The sequence below is a fragment of the Garra rufa genome, chromosome 20, assembly GCF_049309525.1.
Source record: "Garra rufa chromosome 20, GarRuf1.0, whole genome shotgun sequence".
NCBI classification, from domain to species: domain Eukaryota; kingdom Metazoa; phylum Chordata; class Actinopteri; order Cypriniformes; family Cyprinidae; genus Garra; species Garra rufa.
In genome coordinates, this window is record NC_133380.1 from 12,774,154 (window position 1) to 12,793,343 (window position 19,190).

General features: G+C 38.9%; 1 protein-coding gene across 1 annotated transcript in view; it reads right to left on the reverse strand.

The window, feature by feature from the left end:
* LOC141293439 (signal-induced proliferation-associated 1 like 2) overlaps positions 1-18,989 on the reverse strand; it is a 34,933-nt gene extending 15,944 nt beyond the window's left edge. Inside the window, exons 1-8 of the mRNA XM_073825481.1 lie at positions 17,288-18,989; positions 16,907-17,034; positions 15,912-16,100; positions 12,433-12,607; positions 12,001-12,104; positions 9,840-9,997; positions 7,568-8,153; positions 4,108-4,382 (exon numbers count right to left, since the gene is read on the reverse strand). Coding sequence (XP_073681582.1) covers positions 4,108-4,382; positions 7,568-8,153; positions 9,840-9,997; positions 12,001-12,104; positions 12,433-12,607; positions 15,912-16,100; positions 16,907-17,034; positions 17,288-18,656 — 2,984 coding nt within the window. The 5' untranslated portion in view covers positions 18,657-18,989. The remainder of the gene's footprint in view (positions 1-4,107; positions 4,383-7,567; positions 8,154-9,839; positions 9,998-12,000; positions 12,105-12,432; positions 12,608-15,911; positions 16,101-16,906; positions 17,035-17,287) is intronic.
* Between the last annotated feature and the right edge of the window lie 201 nt (positions 18,990-19,190).

Consider the following 19,190-nt stretch of genomic DNA (forward strand, 5'->3'; position numbering starts at 1 on the left):
CATTTTGAACATGGTGAACAGTCATAAACTTATTTGTGTTTTCAGGTTGAGTCACATGAACTTTTCTTTACAGGTAAGCAGGTAAGGACGTGACCGATATGGCATCTGCGCTTAGCATTACATACATCCAGCATTACTGTATACAGGGCGTGAGTGCTGTGTGATGGCAACCACAATATTTTTTTTATGTTCGCCAGTGTTTATCTCCACTTAGAAACAACTTGCATTATGTCAACAGCATAACATGTACCCCACAACATATCTAATTATAGAAAAGCCTGCAGGGAATAATCACACCCATACTACAGATTAGCCTGATTTTTGAACAGATCACTTTTTTTTAAGTTAATTAGCCCTGAAATGGCTGAGAGGTTGAAATCAGCATTGTGAGGGCAGACCACTCCTTCCAAAAGAATGAGGATTATCATGGCAGCTGAGTTACAGGTCAGAGTCCCCCAACAGTGGGATCTCTTTTTCCTTTCACGCTTCTGAGCTGACCAGATAACTCTTGGCTGTTCACGTATATATATATATATATATATATATATATATATATATATATATATATATATATATACACACACACACACACACACACACACACACACACACACACACACACACACACGTTGGGTTTACATGTTTTATGGGGACATTCCATAGGCGTAATGGTTTTTATACTGTACAAACCATACTTTCTATCGCCCTACACCTACCCTACACCTAAACCTAGCCCTCACAGGAGATTGTGCACACCTTTACTTCCTCAAAAAAACTCATTGTGCATGATTTATAAGCCTGTTTCCTCATGGGGACCTGAGAAATGTCCCCACAAGGTCAAAATCTACTGGTATTCCTATCCTTGTGGGGACATTTGGTCCCCACAACGTGATGAATACCAGGTACACACACACACACACACACACACACACACACACACACACACACACACACACACACACACACACAGAGGGGTCTAAAGGTTTGAGACCACAGTAAAAAAAAATATGGAGTTCAAAAACAGAAAATCTTTAGGATTTGGTTTCACTGATATTAATCTTGTGACTCCTTTCTGTAGATTAGGGATGTGCCTTAATAGTGAATCTATATTTGGCTCTTAATGCATCGTTTTTCCTTCTGGAGCATCAGTGAGCGTTTGAACCTTCTGTAATAGTTGCCTATGAGTCAGTTAACCTCAGTGTGAAAAGATGGACCTCAAAATCATAGTCATTGTTGGAAAGAGTTCAAAAATACACAAAAACACTGAAAAACCAAGGAAAGTTTGGGACCTAAAGGATTTTTCTGTTTAGGACAACAAGGGACTCATGAACAACAGTCACTAAACAAAAAAAAAAAAACATTCAAAATCATTCAAGTAACAACACAGTATTAGGAATTAAGTGTATGTAAACTTTTGAACAGGGTCATTTTTTTAATAAATTCAACTATTGTTTTCTCTTGTGGACTATATATGTATGTCTTTTATGTGAAATATCTTATTTAAGTCAGTACTAAATAAAAAATAACATGCATTTTGTATGATCCCTCTTATTTTGGTAAAATAATTTACATTTTGCACATTCTGCAAAAACATTTGACCTGTATTTTGAGCTGTATTTAGAGCCAGGCTATTTCTATGAATGCATTCCAATTTATTAATCTGGATTATTTTTCTAGTCTCTCTAGTCAGCTAGTGAAATGCAAAATTTAGCATCAAGGGAACATCTTGTAAGTGAAATTGGCAGAATGTATTAAATGATAATCACTGCAGGGCTGTTTGGCAAGAGAAGACACACATCCACAAATGCGATGACAAATGGTATCAGATAAATGATGTACTGTATTTTGCTGTGATTATCTGTGGCTTGTGTGATTAGAGAGGGAAAAACCAAAAGAACAAACAGAAAATTAACGCAAGTCCAGCCCACGCCAGTGGGATTCATTGATGGTTAATGATGCATTTCCGATCTAATCCACTCTGTGCCGACCACACGCACTGAAATACTCCCGAAACAAGAATCTCTGGTGATCTTCTTGAATGGAAAGCTGGAACTGGCAAGAGCTCTCAAGACAGATTCTCACAGGCTCTACAATGAGATACAGTGCTTCAAAAAAGTACTTCATTGAAAAACACCACACTCTTAGACTCTCACACACAAATTCCTGGAATTGAGAAATGTCTTCCAAACAAAGTGTTGTGAAGGAAAGAAATACGCCTATTCGTTTCAAATTCAAGACATCTCTAATGACTGCAGACTTAGAGAACAACCTAGATTTTTACAGAAATTGAGTTGCTTTGAGTGGTTTTAATGCATTGCTAAAGTGCTAGTTTTAGTGTGTTGCTATGTGTGCATTGTTAGTAGTTTGCACAAATGTGTTACAAGTTTAGTTACAAAGTTCTTGTTAAATGACAGTTGGAACATTATTTCTAAACTTACTGCTCTGATCTGTAACCAAATACAACCCTGACTTGCCCGGGCATGTTTCAGTTAACTTTAGTTCTCTAGAAACGACTTGCCCAAGATACAGATATATAGAGCAGTTAAGGTCAACCAGAAGTGCAAGCAATCCTCTATAAATTTATGTTTACAAAAAGCACAGTGCGCTTGATATCTCTAGCTTTTATGCCTCGCAGGGAGGCGATAAATGTCAATCCAGTTATTGACAGTCTACAGGGTCACTTTAATCTCTGCCTTCAGATGTTCTTGGTAAAGCCCTCGGCTCTTCTGAAATGAGCAAACAGAACATGAGGCACGTGTTCAACAAAGTTCAAAAGGGTTCAGGGTCACTTTCTATTCCAGGATAGTTTGCTGTAAGTGGTTTTCTTTCATGTACAGCCTTGAAAAAACAATAGTAGACTACGATCATATCATTCACAGATTATCTCAAGAGGATTAATAATCTCTTCAGGAGATGACCTCTGTTGAACCATGAGAAACTGGTGTGGCCCATCTGTCCATGAGTTGCATTTAATAAAAGATAAAAATTCAATTTTGAGGGTTGTAAATGTGGCCACAACATGACGTAGAACATACCAGATTAAGGTTAATAACATGGGCTTCATCTTTGTGCAGTAAATTGTACATCTACAGTTGAGGTCAAAAGTTTACATACACCTTGCAGAATCGGCAAAATGTTAAATATTTGACCAAAATAAGAGGGATGCATGTTAAACTGCCCGCTGTTCTTCAGAAAAATCCTTCAGGTCACACAAATTCTTTAGTTTTACAGCATTTCTGTGTATTTGAACCCTTCCCAATAATGACTGTATGATTTTGAGATCCACCTTTTTGCACTGAGGACAACTGAGGGACTCATATGCAACTATTACAGAAGGTTCAAACATTCACTGATGCTCCAGAAGGAAAAACAATGGCCAGGGGTGTAAACTTTTGAACAGAATGAAGATGTGTACATTTTTCTTATTTTGCCTAAATATCATATTCTGTTTTAATTTAGTATTGCCCTTCAGAAGCTATAGAAGATTACATGTTTCCCAAAAGACAACATAAATTAAATTTACCCTGATCCTAAAATTCAAAATGTTTACACCCTTGGCTCTCATTGTTTTTCCTTCTGGAGCATCGATGAGCGTTTGAACCTTCTGTAATAGTTGCATATGAGTCCCTCAGTTATCCTCAGTGTGAAAAGATGGATCTCAAAATCATACCATCATTAATGGAAAGGGTTAAAATACACAAAAATGCTAAAAAAACAAAGAATTTGTTGAACCTGAAGGATTTTTTTTGAAGAACAGAGGGCAGTTTAACTGTTCAAGACAAACAAGGGACTCATGAACAACTATCACTAAACAAAAACACAGCTGTGGATCATTCCAACACAATATTAAGAATCAAGCGTATGTAAACTTTTGAATGGGGTCATTTTTATAAATTCAACTATTTTCTCTTGTGGACTATATATAAACATCTTTTATGTGGAATATCTTATTCAGGTCAGTACTAAATAAAGAATAACATGCATTTTGTATGATCCCTCTTATTTGGGTAAAATAATGAACAGATTCTGCAAGGTGTATGTAAACTTTTGACCTCAACTTCACATTTTAAGCATATCTGCCAATATAAGATGGAGGACAAACTGTACCTTCTGGGGGTGCCATCCTCATGTGGCTGTATGACCACCACCGTAACAGGTGTGGAGGTCCGCAAATACTCAATCATCTGCTCGTGAGTTAGAGTCCCAACAGCGACCTTGCAGATCTCCACCAAACGGCAGCCTGGGCGAAGTCCTGCCTGCCAGGCAAACCCGAACGGCTCCACATCGGCAACCACGCCTTCGAAGTTGACGTGGAAGCCCAGCTGCCCCAGAGCATTTCTGCGCAGGATCATCTCTAGCGCCTCACAACCCCTGGTGACCATCTGCAGTGAAGAAAGAACAGACGTACAAACGTTAAAACAAGGTTTGTGTCACCTCAGCAACTTTTGAAGATAGAATCTGTGCTGTGATGATGGGCTGAAGGTCCTGCACAGGTAAGCATGCAGATGGGCAAGCAAGTACGCAGAGATATAGATGATAGTTGAAGCCAGGTCTCTCAAGGATGAAATTAACTGATGTCAAACCAACATTGGAGAACACAACAGAGTGGTTGTCTCATGAATAACACATTCCTACAAGCCGAACTGACAACCTGGGGCCAGATTCACTAAACATTCTTTCTAACTGCAGTTTTCTTCTCAGTTTCTTTACTTTCTAAAGTCAACATTTTTGTTTCCTTTGCGCACAAAGTATTCTCGTAGCTTCATAACATTACGGTTGAACCACTGATGTCACATGGACTATTTCATTAATGTCCTTACTACGTTTCTGGGCTTTGAACATGTTAGTTGCGTTGCTGTTTATGCAGGGTCGAAAAGCTCTATAATAACGGTACAGTACATATTACTTCTACTATGGATGTGCACATGTTCTCTGAAATGACACCAACGATCATTAACGCAAACAGCGATTGCGTGAGGTGACATTTTGCTGAAATGGAAATTCAATAACTCTACAAAAACAAGTCAATTAGGGGATTTTAATGTAAGCCTATAATTACGACATAATTCAGAAATACAGCCTTTGAGCTGATCGGCAAGTCTTTGGCAAGAACCGCCATACAAACCAGATAACATTTTCTCAGAAAAAAGTAAGATGGTCTTAAGAAAATAAGTGAGAACTTGTTTCTCGTTTGGAATTTATCTAAAGAAAAGTCTTTATTGTTTTATTAAGACAATTTCCCATGAATCTGCCCCTATGACACCTAAAACAAAAGTGTGTTGGCCAAACAGCTTAAAATATTCTGCATGCAACTACTTGATCTGAAAATAAACAGTTTTAAGCAAACCTCAGGTAAGCTGATATTACTCTGACTCTGCAAAGTTACTAAAAGCCCAAAGGCACCTTTTCTAAGCACCCACAAAAGCACTTTGAAGAGGCTAAGGTGGTTAAAAAGAAATATAAGCTTCCCTTTTTTAAGTTAGAGAAGATCTGTTGCTCAACAATTCAGGCATATAGGTTCTTGCACACAGAGTCAGAAATTTTCATATTCGTCACCCTAAACATTCATCAAACATTGAAAGCAGCACATAATAGGCTACAGCATATAATACAACACCATTATTTTGTATGTATGCACTTTGTTTGTCATATAGTGCTTTGTGATGCAAGAAGAAGTGGATCAACTTGTCAGACGCCATTCTGGATTATGGCGTTCACTTGTACGGTGGCTCTGAATTGTCAAAACAAAATGCTTGCTATGGATGGGAAAGAAGAAAATTTAACCCGATCCAATTTTTTTATGAGGCAGTGTGTAAATGTGAGGTCATATTTATTTTTTAACGTGTGAAAATTTCAGACTCTGTGTGCAAGGACCTTAACTTGACTTTTACCATACTAAACCATATTACTTTATTATATCCAGTGGCTTGTGAAAGTTTGGGAACCCCTTGCAGAATCTAAGCTATTTTACATTAAAAATGTTAACATGACACAAGACAAAAAAATAGCGGAAATTATTAAAAGAACCCCTTTCAAAAGTTTGGGAACCCTTGGTTCTTAATACTGTGTGTGGTTACCTGGATGATCTACGACTGTTTTTTTTTATCCAGGTCCTGCAGATTCTTCAGTTTTCCAGCATCTTTTGCATATTGGAACCCTTTCCTGCAGTTACTGTATGATTTTGAGATTTATCTTTTAACACCGAGGACAATTGAGGGACTCAAACACAACTTTTAAAATATTTCAAACATTTACTGATGCTCCTAAAGGAAACATGATGCATTAAGAGCACTTCATTGTGTTCAAAAGTTTTCACCTCCTGACTCTTAACGCATATTTTTTCGTCTGGAGCATCAGTGAATGTTTGAACCTTTTTTAATAGTTGTGTTTGAGTCCCTCAGTTGTCCTCAGTGTGAAACGATGGATCTCAAAATCATACAGTCACTGCTGGAAAGGGTTCCAATATGCAAAAGATGCTGGAAAACTGAAGAATCTGCAGAACCTGGAGGATTTTTCTGAAAAAAAAAAAAAAAGTCGTAGGTCATCCAAGTAACCACACACAGTATTAAGAACCAAGGGTTCCTAAACTTTTGAAGGGGGTTATTTTAATAATTTCAGCTATTTTTTTTATCTTGTGGACAGTACTAAATAAAAAATAACATTCATTTTGTATGATCTCTCTTATTTTTAAAACACACAAACCACAAATAGTAAAAGTATATTAATAAAGGAAATATAGGAAACACATGTCGTTCCTAACCCACATTAAATTATTTTCTTAATTTTTGGCTAACACAAGATATTCTGAAGAATTTTTGTAACTGTTCAATGGGTCAATCGGGTCCAAAAAAGAGAAAAATGTTTGTTTTGTATGGACAAAAACAAACAAAAAACACTAGAATATTTGTCAAAATATCTTTTTTTGTGTTCAACACATAAAAAGTCAGTCATACAGGTTTGGAATAACATGAGGTTGAGTAGATGATGACCGAATTTGAAATTTTTGCTTATTCCAAGAAAACGTGCTGATGGTCTGCTGCACAAATGCTATGATGATGACAGCAAACCACCCAATGCAATAAACACATTTAACAGCATGTTTAAGAGTCAAAGGACGGTATTTTACAAGCTGTCAAATCTCACAAAGAGAACGGACCACACATGCCGACTAGGTCCATCAACTAAAACAGCATGTACACCCATTTAACCCTCCACTGCACTGTAAAAAACGTAAAAGTCTGCAGGTCTGGAGCATGAATAGGTGGCAATAAAGCAAGAAGCGCAACTAATATTGTTTTATTAAGGTGTGTGTTGATTTATGTATTTATCCCTGAGTGAATGAAGTGAACGTTCTGGCAAGCTAAAGGTAAACTAAGGTAGGGTAATCTGCTCTAACATGGTCTTTCTACCTTTCTAATGCTAATCCATTGACCCTTGGCCCCTGTTTGCAAGAGAAACTTGATCCTGTATACCAACACTGCTCACTTATTCACAGTAAAAGGCAAGCTTGGTCTAAGTCTCAGCTTAGATTAAACCTGATCTTTCCTCTTGGATTGGCTACTCATACCTCTAATCGCTGTATGACCTCTCGAACTTCCTCTGGGCATCCGTCCTGCACGGAAAACACCACACAGTCACCGCGCTCGTAAAACAGCTTCAGCCTTCCCACCATTGAGGACGAGCTCCAGCCAATCACGTCCTTGCAGTAACAGTTGAAAACCACTTCCCGGGACGCTTCCTCAATGAGCGCCACAAACTCTCGGGAGATGGCCAACAAACAACCAATATCGGTGGACTGGCAACTGTCCCGGGCAACCACCGACCATGTGATGGCTCCCGTGCTGTACAGATGAGCATTGTTCCTTGGGCGGGTGCGTTCCTTCCTTTTGGCGCCTAGGGTGATGAAGCTGAATTTCGCACCAGTCGCGTCCACAGGTGTTGCACCGGTGAAGTTGTCTACTAGGTCTTTAAGGTATTCCTGGCGGGTACGTGTCGCCATGGCACGGAACTTCTCAGACTTGTGGGCTGCGTTTTCGGCATTGATCACTTTGGCCAACAGGAAATCCCGGAATACAGCTGACTTTGGGAACATCACCCCCTTGGGTATGGGAGGTCCAAACACAGGCACATCTTTGGATCTGGCAACTGCGACACTATTTAATAAAAAAAAGAAAAAAGATTAAATTAGTTTTAATCACTTGAAATAAATTATGCTCTTTTGATCTAGTCATCAAAAATTGCCCCCTGAAATTGATTTTTAGGGCCATTTTTCACATTTGTGAGGGCAATTTTTATAATCACCTCATTATTATAAAAAAACAAAAAAAAAATTGAAAACCAAATGTCTTAAAATGTAAAATACTTTACAGGAATATTATGACATTTTTTTGTGTAATTTATTGCTCTTTATATTGTAATAATGATTAATAATATTGATATAAAAAACAATATAAAACATTTTTGTTTAGTTTTGGGTACGTGATATTCTGGCTTCATAGACAAAAATGGCAGTCCAAGATGTTAGCCACATCTAGCACAAGTTATGCAAAAACTCCTGTTATAATCACTGAAACTACGAAATTATTACGGAATTCACAAGCAGGAATTCGCAAGCAGAATTCACACTTATCAATAGCTTTGGCGTTTTCAGCGCTGACTTATCTGAGCACCTCTGATTGGCCAGTGCATTCCTAAGTTCAACAGAAACGCGTTTGATTGGTTCTAAGGCTCAACGCTGCACAAAACAGTGCGTAAAAGCTGATGCAGTGTGAGCGAATCTAAATGGAATTCTGCAATTCTGGATTTTCACATTTCATTTTAATCACAACAGCGGTAATAAGTTGTTTAACTGAGCAGGGGCAGTTTTGGCCCCTGTGTCTTGAACTTATGGGGCATTTTTGTTCATTTTGGTGACATTTTTGCCACAAGCCCCCATTAGGTATTATATTAAATATTCCACAAAGATATTAGAATTTCTGAAGAATCATGTGACACTAAAAACTGGAGAAATGGTTGCTGAAAATATATGCCCGCTTTGCCATCATAGGAATATATTGCATTTTAAAATGCATTAAAATAGAAAACAGTTGTAAATATTGTAAACACAAAGCTATAATAATTTACAATATTACTGCTTCTCTGGTAAGCAAAACAGACTTGGAAAAACATAAAAGAAATACATATAATAAAATATAATAAATGTTTATTTTACATATCCTTTTATCAGGACATTAATCCAATCAATCTATGAATGGCTTAGATTTGTCTCCACTTATTAGGCTGGGATATGAGACAGTATTTTCACATTCATATTTACATTTCTGTAATATGTACGATAGACCCTTCGAAAGAAAAACACATAGAAAGATTTTCTGTTTGACTTCCGCATTGACATCAATTCAGAAATCTTTCCGCAGCAGTCTCTCACAGATCTGCTCAGAAGATGAGACGGGCAATTTTGCTTTGAGCCGGGTTCCAGCCTCTCTCAGCTCTCTGCAATGTTACGCTGAACAAGCTTGAGAGGTACACACTGAGTAAATAAGACTGGAAATTGAATTCCCTTCGATCTTATCCTTTAATCCTCCCTATCGTTCTGAGAGGTCAAATCTGACTGTCACCGAGCTGTTTGCAAAGCGTCTTTGTCTGCCTCTGCCCCCAGTCCCAAAAAGATGAAATCTTTAATTTACAAAATTGGATTTATTTGGGATGGGTTGGGGTATGACTTTGCTAAAAACAGTATTTAGTTCAACAAAGACACATGTATTAGTTTTTGTGAAACAGAAGCATTTATTTTAAGGGGTAGGCTAATAAAGATGAGGAATTTACATTTTACATCTTACCTGTAACACACATGCTCTGTGCAAGGATTGTGGACTTTGACGATGATGAAGACATGTTGAAAGTGAGAGCGTATGTTTTGGGGTGTGAATGGAAAAGCTCCTGGCTCCTGGAAAATGATGGTCACAATGTCATTTCCAATGTGCCTTTTCCTCAGTAGCTGGATAGGGGAAAAGACAATATGAAGAAAGTCACCATAGTGCACATTTTAACAATAAACTAGTTATAGTTAATGCCATCCATTTAGAAAACCAAAGCAAAAATAAACTTCAAACACACAGTCCAAAAGTGGAAATACATGCATCACAGGATAAAATCAAATCAAATATAAAGAACAGCAGTAACATAACTGTTTATAAGGAAGCTTAGATAAAGTGTAAATGGTTTAGCTGTAGGCTACTGTATATCCTTGAGCTCATCTCTCTGTCAGCAAAGGAAAGAAAGAGGATCAGAGGTGTACTGAATGTAAAGCTGTGGAGATCTTCACCAGCTTATTTTCCAAGATTATCCCTATCAGACCATGATCCAATGGACAGAAAACAACAAATCCCACAAACCAGCCATATAAAGACCCACATAAGGGCTTCTTTACTTGTCTTTCTGCTCATTCTCTAAAAACAGCTTTCTTTTAAAAGCACAAATCTCAATTTTATTATCCGACTGAGCTCAGTCTAGCCATGGGGATTTCAGGAAGTCATTGATGGAAAGCTGTTACGGTGGTAAATTAATCTGCGGCAGACTCTATTAGGATTGTTCCGCCCATTGAAAAGTACAGCGGATGAAGGAAATGAATCTTTTTAAATTTGTTCCACCAAATAAATACGAACAGCCTTTCATTTTAAATGCATCAGAAAATGACTCATTTCTAATTAATTATCTCTGATATGTTCTGCTCGTCACTTAAGACATAAAATCTGTGCCTTGTCTGGGCAACTGGAAAGGGAGATTTTTTTTTTTTTTTTGGTGAAAAGATGGGGCATTCAGACGGTTGCCATGACAACGTGGCCTGCCCGCTGAAGTGTTTACAATTAGCAGGATGCAGGACAATTGGTCTAGGCTCTGTGAGGTCTGTAAAGATGCACAGATCAAGACCAGCCACTTGAACAGGGAGCTGACAGGGGCTGAAAGAGTTTTGTGTAGACAGGCATGAGTAAGTGATCAGACCTCAATCTCATTCGCGCAGGTGCTTGTTCAAGTGTGCATAAATCAGCAGGAAGGCCAATCTGCTTTTTCGTTTGCAATAAAGAAATTATAATTGCACCTAACTACATATGATAAATATCTACCATTAAAGCCTATTATGCCTTTTTTTACATTATGTAATGTAAGTCTCAGGTATCCTTAGAATGTGTCTGAGAAGTTTGAGAAAATGGCTACAGCAGAAGCAGAAACACACCGCTTTCGTGCATGACTCTTTAAATGCAAATGAGCTGCTGCTCCCTGCCCCTTTTTCCAGAATAGGTTGTGCCTTTACGGCTCGTATCTCAGACACTCTGATAAAAACATCTGAAGCACGTGTTCAGAAAGCAGCTGTCACAAAGCAAGTGAGTACTTAACTAAAAGTAAACTAATTAAACTATTTTATGATTAAAAAAAAAAAAACACACACGAGTTACAAAAAAAAAGGTTATGTTTGTGAAGGTAAACAGCTGGGAAAGAAATCACACATTTATATTACATCTGTGTGGCAGCAGTGTAAAATACAGCAAATAAATCAATAAAACTACTGCTCTCGTCTCTTCCGAGACTGGGACTCTAAATACTGTTCTGTTCTCATCTGTGCAGCCTACAACAGAACATTTAGAATGCTTTTCTTGAACTTTCGTCTCGGTGAAAGTACTGGTACACCGTTGTTGCTTGTGAAAACACAATGGCGGTGCCTGGGTGAAAATGTGCAGATTAAGGGGCGGTAATATTGTAATAAGATCCCCTTTCTATGTCACAGGGGAGCAAAATCTGAGCTTGCAGAGACAGGTTTAAATGTACGGCGTTGTACTTTTTCTGGGTTGTTAGATGCACCGGGAACCTGATTATAGCACTTAAATATGGAAAAAGTCATGATATGTTACCAACAATAAAAATGTTGTCATTAGTATCCTAGAATACCATTCAAACGTTTTGGGTTAGAAACAAGGAAACAACTATAAAATGTGTCTGACTCACTTGTTGTCTGTTGTTGGGTGTGTAGGGCAGCATTGTAGAGACATGAAACATCAGTTCAAAGTCTTTATAGGTGGTGTAGAGAGAGTGTGTGCCAGTGGAGTCCGCTGTAGAAAAGATGCGATTATATCACACACATCAGTATAAAGGCAGTAAATTAAAAAGACACATACACTGATGATGAAATGTGAAATTAGTCTCTCGCAGTTCACTATTAATTTGCAAATGGCTCATCTGCACAGACCAAGAGATTATGAGAAACTGTCCAATGCTCGATATGCACTGACCGAGAACAAATATGGTATTAACAAAACCCATTTTAGAAATGAACCTGAAGCTGCCAAGCAGCTTTTTGGCTTGTCAAAGATTCCCAGCAGTGAAAGTGGATCAAGCGTTCAAACATTTTAAGGACATCATCGTGAGAGCAGCACTTACTTTTGTTGTCCAACTGTGCCCTGTACTTGTTGAACCCTTTCAGTCTGACTTTCTGACCCAGCAGATCCAGAAACTCTTCCAGTGCAGGACTACCACTCTCATTATTGTACATCTCCTCCTCTGTGCTCTGCCCAGCCTGGCAATACAGGATGCCCACTTTGTGCTGGTAACTCAGCTACAATTTACAAAGAATAAAACCACAAACCGTTACAATTACTGTAATGCTATTTGACAGGTTTTTTGTGCATCACTCTTCAGTTTGAACCAGTTATTACATCCTTGACAGAGTACTGCAAAGCCCTAATTACATCACATACACTAGTAATCACATTTTTTAATAAATGGCCATTACACTGTACTGTGTATTTGACTGGTTCCCAGCAAATGATCTGCTACACCATGGTCATTTAATCTATTGTATCATTTTGTAGTCTCTACTTTTCACAGAATAAAATAGACTAAAAATCTGTGTAATTAGGAAAAAACTCTTTGGCGTCAGAGTCTTGAGATATATATACACATACACACATATACAAATTTTGAGCATTGAAGATTAACAATATATTTCCAAATATGTATATATTTCTAAGTTAAATTTCTAATATTTATATTTTCTATTCAATTGACAATATTAAAAATATCACTACTGTCCCTTACATATTACATGCCAGGATTTATTACGTAACTAAATCAATTCTGTAAGACTAAAAAGTAAAAAGTGATGCATTTATGCAATCTTTAATGCACCTGCACGTACAGGAAACCTTCAAAAGCGCTCTTAAAGCATATTATGGAATGGTAATATACATCAACTACCACAAGTGGTGATTTAGTCATGTTAAGTGCCATCAATCTACGCAAAAGCCTGACACATAATGACATGCAGTCTGGCCTCAGATGCCACTTTTGCATTATGTATGAGACACGCATACCAGCCAGGAAATAAAGAAAGCAGCTTTCGAACCAGACATTTGGCTTCAGACAGGCCAAAAAAAAAAAAAAAAGTTGGACAATTATTAAATGATAATGAACAGTATGTCAAAAATACGATACTTAACATCAATAATAGTAGGAACTGCTGATTGGATGACAAACTGAAGAACGCTGGTTTACAATGATATAGGAATTTAAAGAGCTCTATGGTAATTGTCCAAAATCGCCTGTAATTCCCAGCCTGTACCAATTTTTCAAAAATGGTAAAAGCAATTTTAGCGCTATTCTTACAATTGCACTGGCTTTTGTGCCATAAAATGCCACCAACAGTCTCTACAGGTGAAAAAAAGACACCACCATTATCAGAGAGGTTAGAACTGGCAGAGAGTATGGAGGCGAGAAGAAGAAATTGACGAAGGGGACTCAAGAAAGCATTTTCTTGATTTTCTTTCATTTTCACCCCAAGTGTTGCTGGTCACAGTTGGCAGCATCTCAGACGGGTCAAGTGGCCGTTATGTGTAGCTACGTGGTTGCCATGGTGACGTTTTCTGTGGGTTTTGTCCAAAAATTTGCCTTGAAAACTAGTTATCTTTTGTCTGAACGCTGGAAATGCAGACAATGGCTGAATTATCATTTTTCAGTGAGGTCCTCAGGAAGGCATTCATTGAACTAGATTGATTTGAAATGACAAAATACCACTTGAAATAATTACCAACCTTAATTTTACAACTAGCTTCTCTCAATGCATTCATTGTTCTACAGGGTTGCTCTTCAGATTTTCCCCTCCAGCCGTCGTGTGGCTGCAATATCGATCAAGACTTTAACTGCTTCTCAGATTCCATTCAGTCAATTTACTGACAAAACTGCTCATCTCTCTGTTCCACTCCAGCCCTGAGATGTGCAAGTCTGGGTCTGTCAATAAGTAATTGGATCTTTGTTTTTATAAAAGGCTTCTTTAGTAAAACACTGTCTCATCCTGACAAACCTGCAACCCGAACCCCCAAACGGAAATGCTGTCAGGCCATCAGCGGCACCTGATAGGCGCCTTGCCCAAAGGAACCACTTTACAAGCTCAATCTTGCTTAAGTTATCAAATGAACAACAGCTTTTAAGAAGTTTAAAACATCTGTTTCTGGTTTTATCACTATGCATTAAAACTAAGCGAATGGGACGTATGAAGGATATAATTGATGGTTTCTTAAACCCCCACTTGATTATGTTTCAGTAATTACAAGCCTTGCGGACATGTACGGTTCACAACATTGTACGCTGCATGCTATGAATCATCCTAGAGAATGAAGGTTCCTTCCCACCTGTCAGTTTGTGTTAGCCAAACTGTCTCTTACTGTCCAAATGGTGGTACAACCATTTTACAGCCTGGTTGTATTGTGGGATAAGCTTATTGTTATATATTTTACCCATTCAAAGGTTTAGTTTACCCAAAACTGAAAATTCGGTCATTAATTACTCACCCACATGTTGTTTCAAACCCGCAAGACCCTTGTTCATCTTTGAAACACAAATTATGATATATTTGATGAAATCCGATAGCTTTCTGACCCTCCACAGACAGCAATGCAACTACCACATTCAAGACCTAGAAAGGAGACTGATAGAATATTCAATGTGACATCAATGGTTCAACCGTAATGTTAAGAAGCTACGAGATAACATTTTGTGCACAAAGGAAGCAAAAATAACAACTTTATTCAACAAATTCTTCACTTTGGCATGAGTCTCCACTGAAATTGTTGAATAAAGTTGTTAAAGTCGTTTTCTTTGCATACAAAAAGTATTCTCGCAGCTTTACAAAATTAAGGTTGAACCACTGATGTTTCATGGACTATTTTAACAATGTCCCTACTACCTTTCTGGGCCATTTGAACATGATAGTTGCATTGCTGTCTATGCAGGGTCAGAAAGCTCTTGGATTTCATCAAAAATATTGTAATTTGTGTCTTGAAGAAGAACGAAGGTCTTATGGGAACGACATGAAGGTAAGTAATAAATGACAGAATTTCATTTTGGGCTGAATTTTAATTAATGAGCTGATGACTTCAAAAATTAATTTTAAATGGTCATACGGCATAACAAACAAACCAATATATTCCATGCAGTCTCTCATATAACACATAAAACTGCAAATTATAAAATTAAAAAAATAATTACAGCATCCCACAATGCAAGACGCTGTTTAAAATCATGTTAACTACACATGTAATATTTCAGCAGATTAAAAAAAGGATGCTGGATGCTGATCAGACAATACAGTGTTCCAGTTCAATAAACCAATCAATCAATCAATCAATCAATAAAATACAACAACAATTCAATAGATATGATGTATTCTGTTCTAATTTACATGCCATATCAGTTCAAGGTCTTCTTGCATGATAACGAATGATATAAATAACTAAATTAGTTCATCAATTTTATTTAATGTATGGTTTATAACATTTAAAACATTTCAAAATGTTAAACCAACTAATTTAGCAACACCTTGCTATGTGTAAAACTGACTGTAGAGTTTTTAGTACTGTACTTACCCCCTGCTGATCCAGCTTCAGCAGTTGTTCTGGGACTTTAGGTGAGTTGTTTGCCATTCTGAGACACTGAATGTTCACCTCTGGAACTACATACTCCAGCACCTCTTTAAGAGGCAGCCCACGGGAAGTTCCATGCTTAGCCGTTGAGGGGACGGCATCCTCCATGATTGAGCCTCTTAAAGTGGTGAGCTGAAGATGGATGGAGTGAAGAGAGAGAAGTTTATATTAGCAAAAAAGAAGGAAAGAGCTCCGTGTTGGTTGAACTGAGCAAATGTATCCATTAAATGAATACACTGCACGCTCGAATCCTGAACAGATGGATAAACCATTCTAGATGTCTTTCAAATGGCAAAAGCACTCTCTAGGAGTGTCCGTGCAATGGTGGTAAATCCAGCGACATGCCCTGCCAACCTTTTCGATGAATAATTGAGTTCAACTAACTGTGGCGAATGCTGAAGTAACGCTTTGGCTTTTAGCAAGAGGGCCATTGTACGCTCAACCGCCAGTTCAGCAAACTATCCAGTCACCCTTAGGAAAACCCCTGGCAGGCCGCATATGAAAGATCTCATGCCATTTTAAAAACCGCACTGGTTGGGACTTTTATAGCGTCAGCGGTGAGAATCATGTAGTACAGTAAGGTAATTTATATCACCATACATGGAAAAATCAATAGTACGCCACAGACATCATCCATCTTGAGCTGATTTTCAAAACAATCAATGCTATTATTGAGGCAGCTCTGATCTGTATTCAGAGGGAATGATATAAAAGCTCTGGGTAATGCACTTAATGGGAAGGTGGAAATCAATTATAAATTAATGAGAAGTCCACTCATTGCCAGATACGAAACATGGAGTAAACCACATATACACACACAGGCAATGAGAATATATTAAATTTAAAAGTTAAACCTTTAAACTTTAGACTGGCTCAAAGACCAATGGATCTAAAGAAGTTTGTTAAATAGTGTGGGTTCAACTGTGTTGCCGTCCTACCTCGCTGGTCCTGAAGATGACCCTATAATTATACTGTGGTCCCTCCTTCCCCTCCTCCAGTTTCTCTCTCCGAATGCTAACTGACACTGGGCCCAAGTTCTCATCAACACCGAAGTAGTTCTGGTGCTCTTTAAAGAAAAAAGAATAGTAAGGGATGGACATTATTCAGGAAGAGATGCACTTAATTTTTTAGACCGGGGTGTCCAAACTCAGTCCTTGAGGGCCACTGTCCAGAGTTTAGCTCCAACTATTCTGGTAAGCCTAGTAAGACCTTGATTAGCTTGTTCACACGAGTTTAATTAGAGTTGGAGTCAAACTCTATAAGACAGTGGCAGGATTGGACAATCCTGGTATAGGCCAAATCTAGATTGTAAAACATACCTTTATTGAAGAAGAACTTGTGATAGTAGTAAGCACCCATGTCAATATGCTCAATGATGTAGCGTTTGATGCAATCCCGTGGAACGGCGTAGTTTTCTCGAGAGGCGTAATTCTCACGGGCCATTTCCAAGACGGAAACCCCCGCATTGGTGCAGTGTGAGCTTAAAGTAGACTCTATAGTATAATTGTCCCCTGCATTATTTTGGGGTCCACTGTTTGTTTTGGTGGCACTCAGTTTCCTTTCACCTTCGCCACCAATCTCATTGCGAAAGTATGGGCAGCTCAGCACCAAACCACTGCTCTTCCCATCTCCTTCATCAGGATCTGTTGAAGCTTTTTGCGCTAGTTCCTCACATGTGTCCAAAGGGGGCTCACAAATAGACAAGGGGTCAGGACTGTCCAATCCCCCACCAATTTGGTGTTGGGATGCTGCAGAAGCCCCCGTGGTAATATTCTTCCGACGTGCCAAGTTGGCACGATTAGTAACGGCCTCACTAATATTAAAAAGCACGCTCTGTACGTCATAGTGGGCGAAGCATCTCTGGAAACTTAACGGACGACCATGTCTGCTGCAATCGTCGTGCTCGCTTAGTTGCCGCTGCTCGCTCTTCATAGTTTTCAGTCTGCGGAAAATAGATGTTTCACCCTTTTCAGATTTCTGTCGCTGAAGGAAGGACTTCTCCCTTTCTCGACTGTAGAAGAGCGCACTGTCCACATAGTCTGAGTAGTTCGGAATGCAGAGAATGTCCCCCCGAGCAATCTGCGCAGCAGTTTGGAGACTTGGAGAAATGGCGGTGTCATACCGGCGAAATTCTGGAAAGCCTTGCGGAGGTGGTGCACTCGGTTGCTCTGAGAGTTCTGGCTGGAAAACCTTTAAATTGCCAAAAAACCCTTCGTCGGGTAAACCCTGGCGATTGATGGAGGACGTGCTTCCGTACTCTCGGTGCAAAGTCGCACCTGTATTAGGGTTGATCGCCGTCTGATCCATGTCCTCCGCCCCTATATCGCTGATGGTGACATCACTGTTGCTCCTCTTCTGGAGAGCGTGGTGAACTTTACCAGGAGACTGGCTGAGAAGTTCACCAAGTCCATATTTTGTCTCTAGAAAGCTAGAGTTGGGAGGAGAACCTGGGCTTTGTTTGATGACATCTTCTGGCAACTGACTGGGTTGTCCATTTTGGAAGGTCATCATTAGGCTTTCATATCTGGGTGGTGGACCATGGCCATCCTTCTTCTGTGGCCAATCGGACACTCTTGCACGTACACCCATCTTGGGCATTGCTGGTGTTCCCTGTGTGTTTGCACCAGGAGGTCCCATATTCCCATTCAAGGCTTGAAGCTTTTTGGCAAATAGATCATCAGTCTGCATCTCTCAAGCTTCTACGGCCTCGTCTACAATATCTCGGGTCCTAAAGTTAGGGAGATTCATACCTGGTGTTAAATTGTCCAGAGCAGAAATTCCAACTCCAGCATTTTACGGAATAGCGAAGGAGCTTGACGGCACTGGGAGAGGTCTGTGAATGATGACTGACCCACGTCAGGGCGTTCAGACCTATAGGTCTGTAATCCATAGGAGGAGAATGGGTCTCTTTATCTCTGTTTCACTGTCAAGGACAACTGCTCACTCCACAGGAGGGCAAGCACAAGATGTGGTCATTTCACAGGCATGTAGGCTTAACAAAGCCAGGTGGGATCTCTCTGATGCTCTGGAAGGAAACGAGAAAGAGAGAGGGATCATTAGAGAATCCATTTGGGAGGGAGAGATACCAATGTGACCTTGAAAGAATGCAAAGCACTCAAAATCCTCAACTGAACAAAGCATCAGCAAAAAGGGCAATTAATTTAATACAGGTTTGAATGTCTATTCAGAAGGTGCATTTCTTTTTCACCTGAATGCATGCCA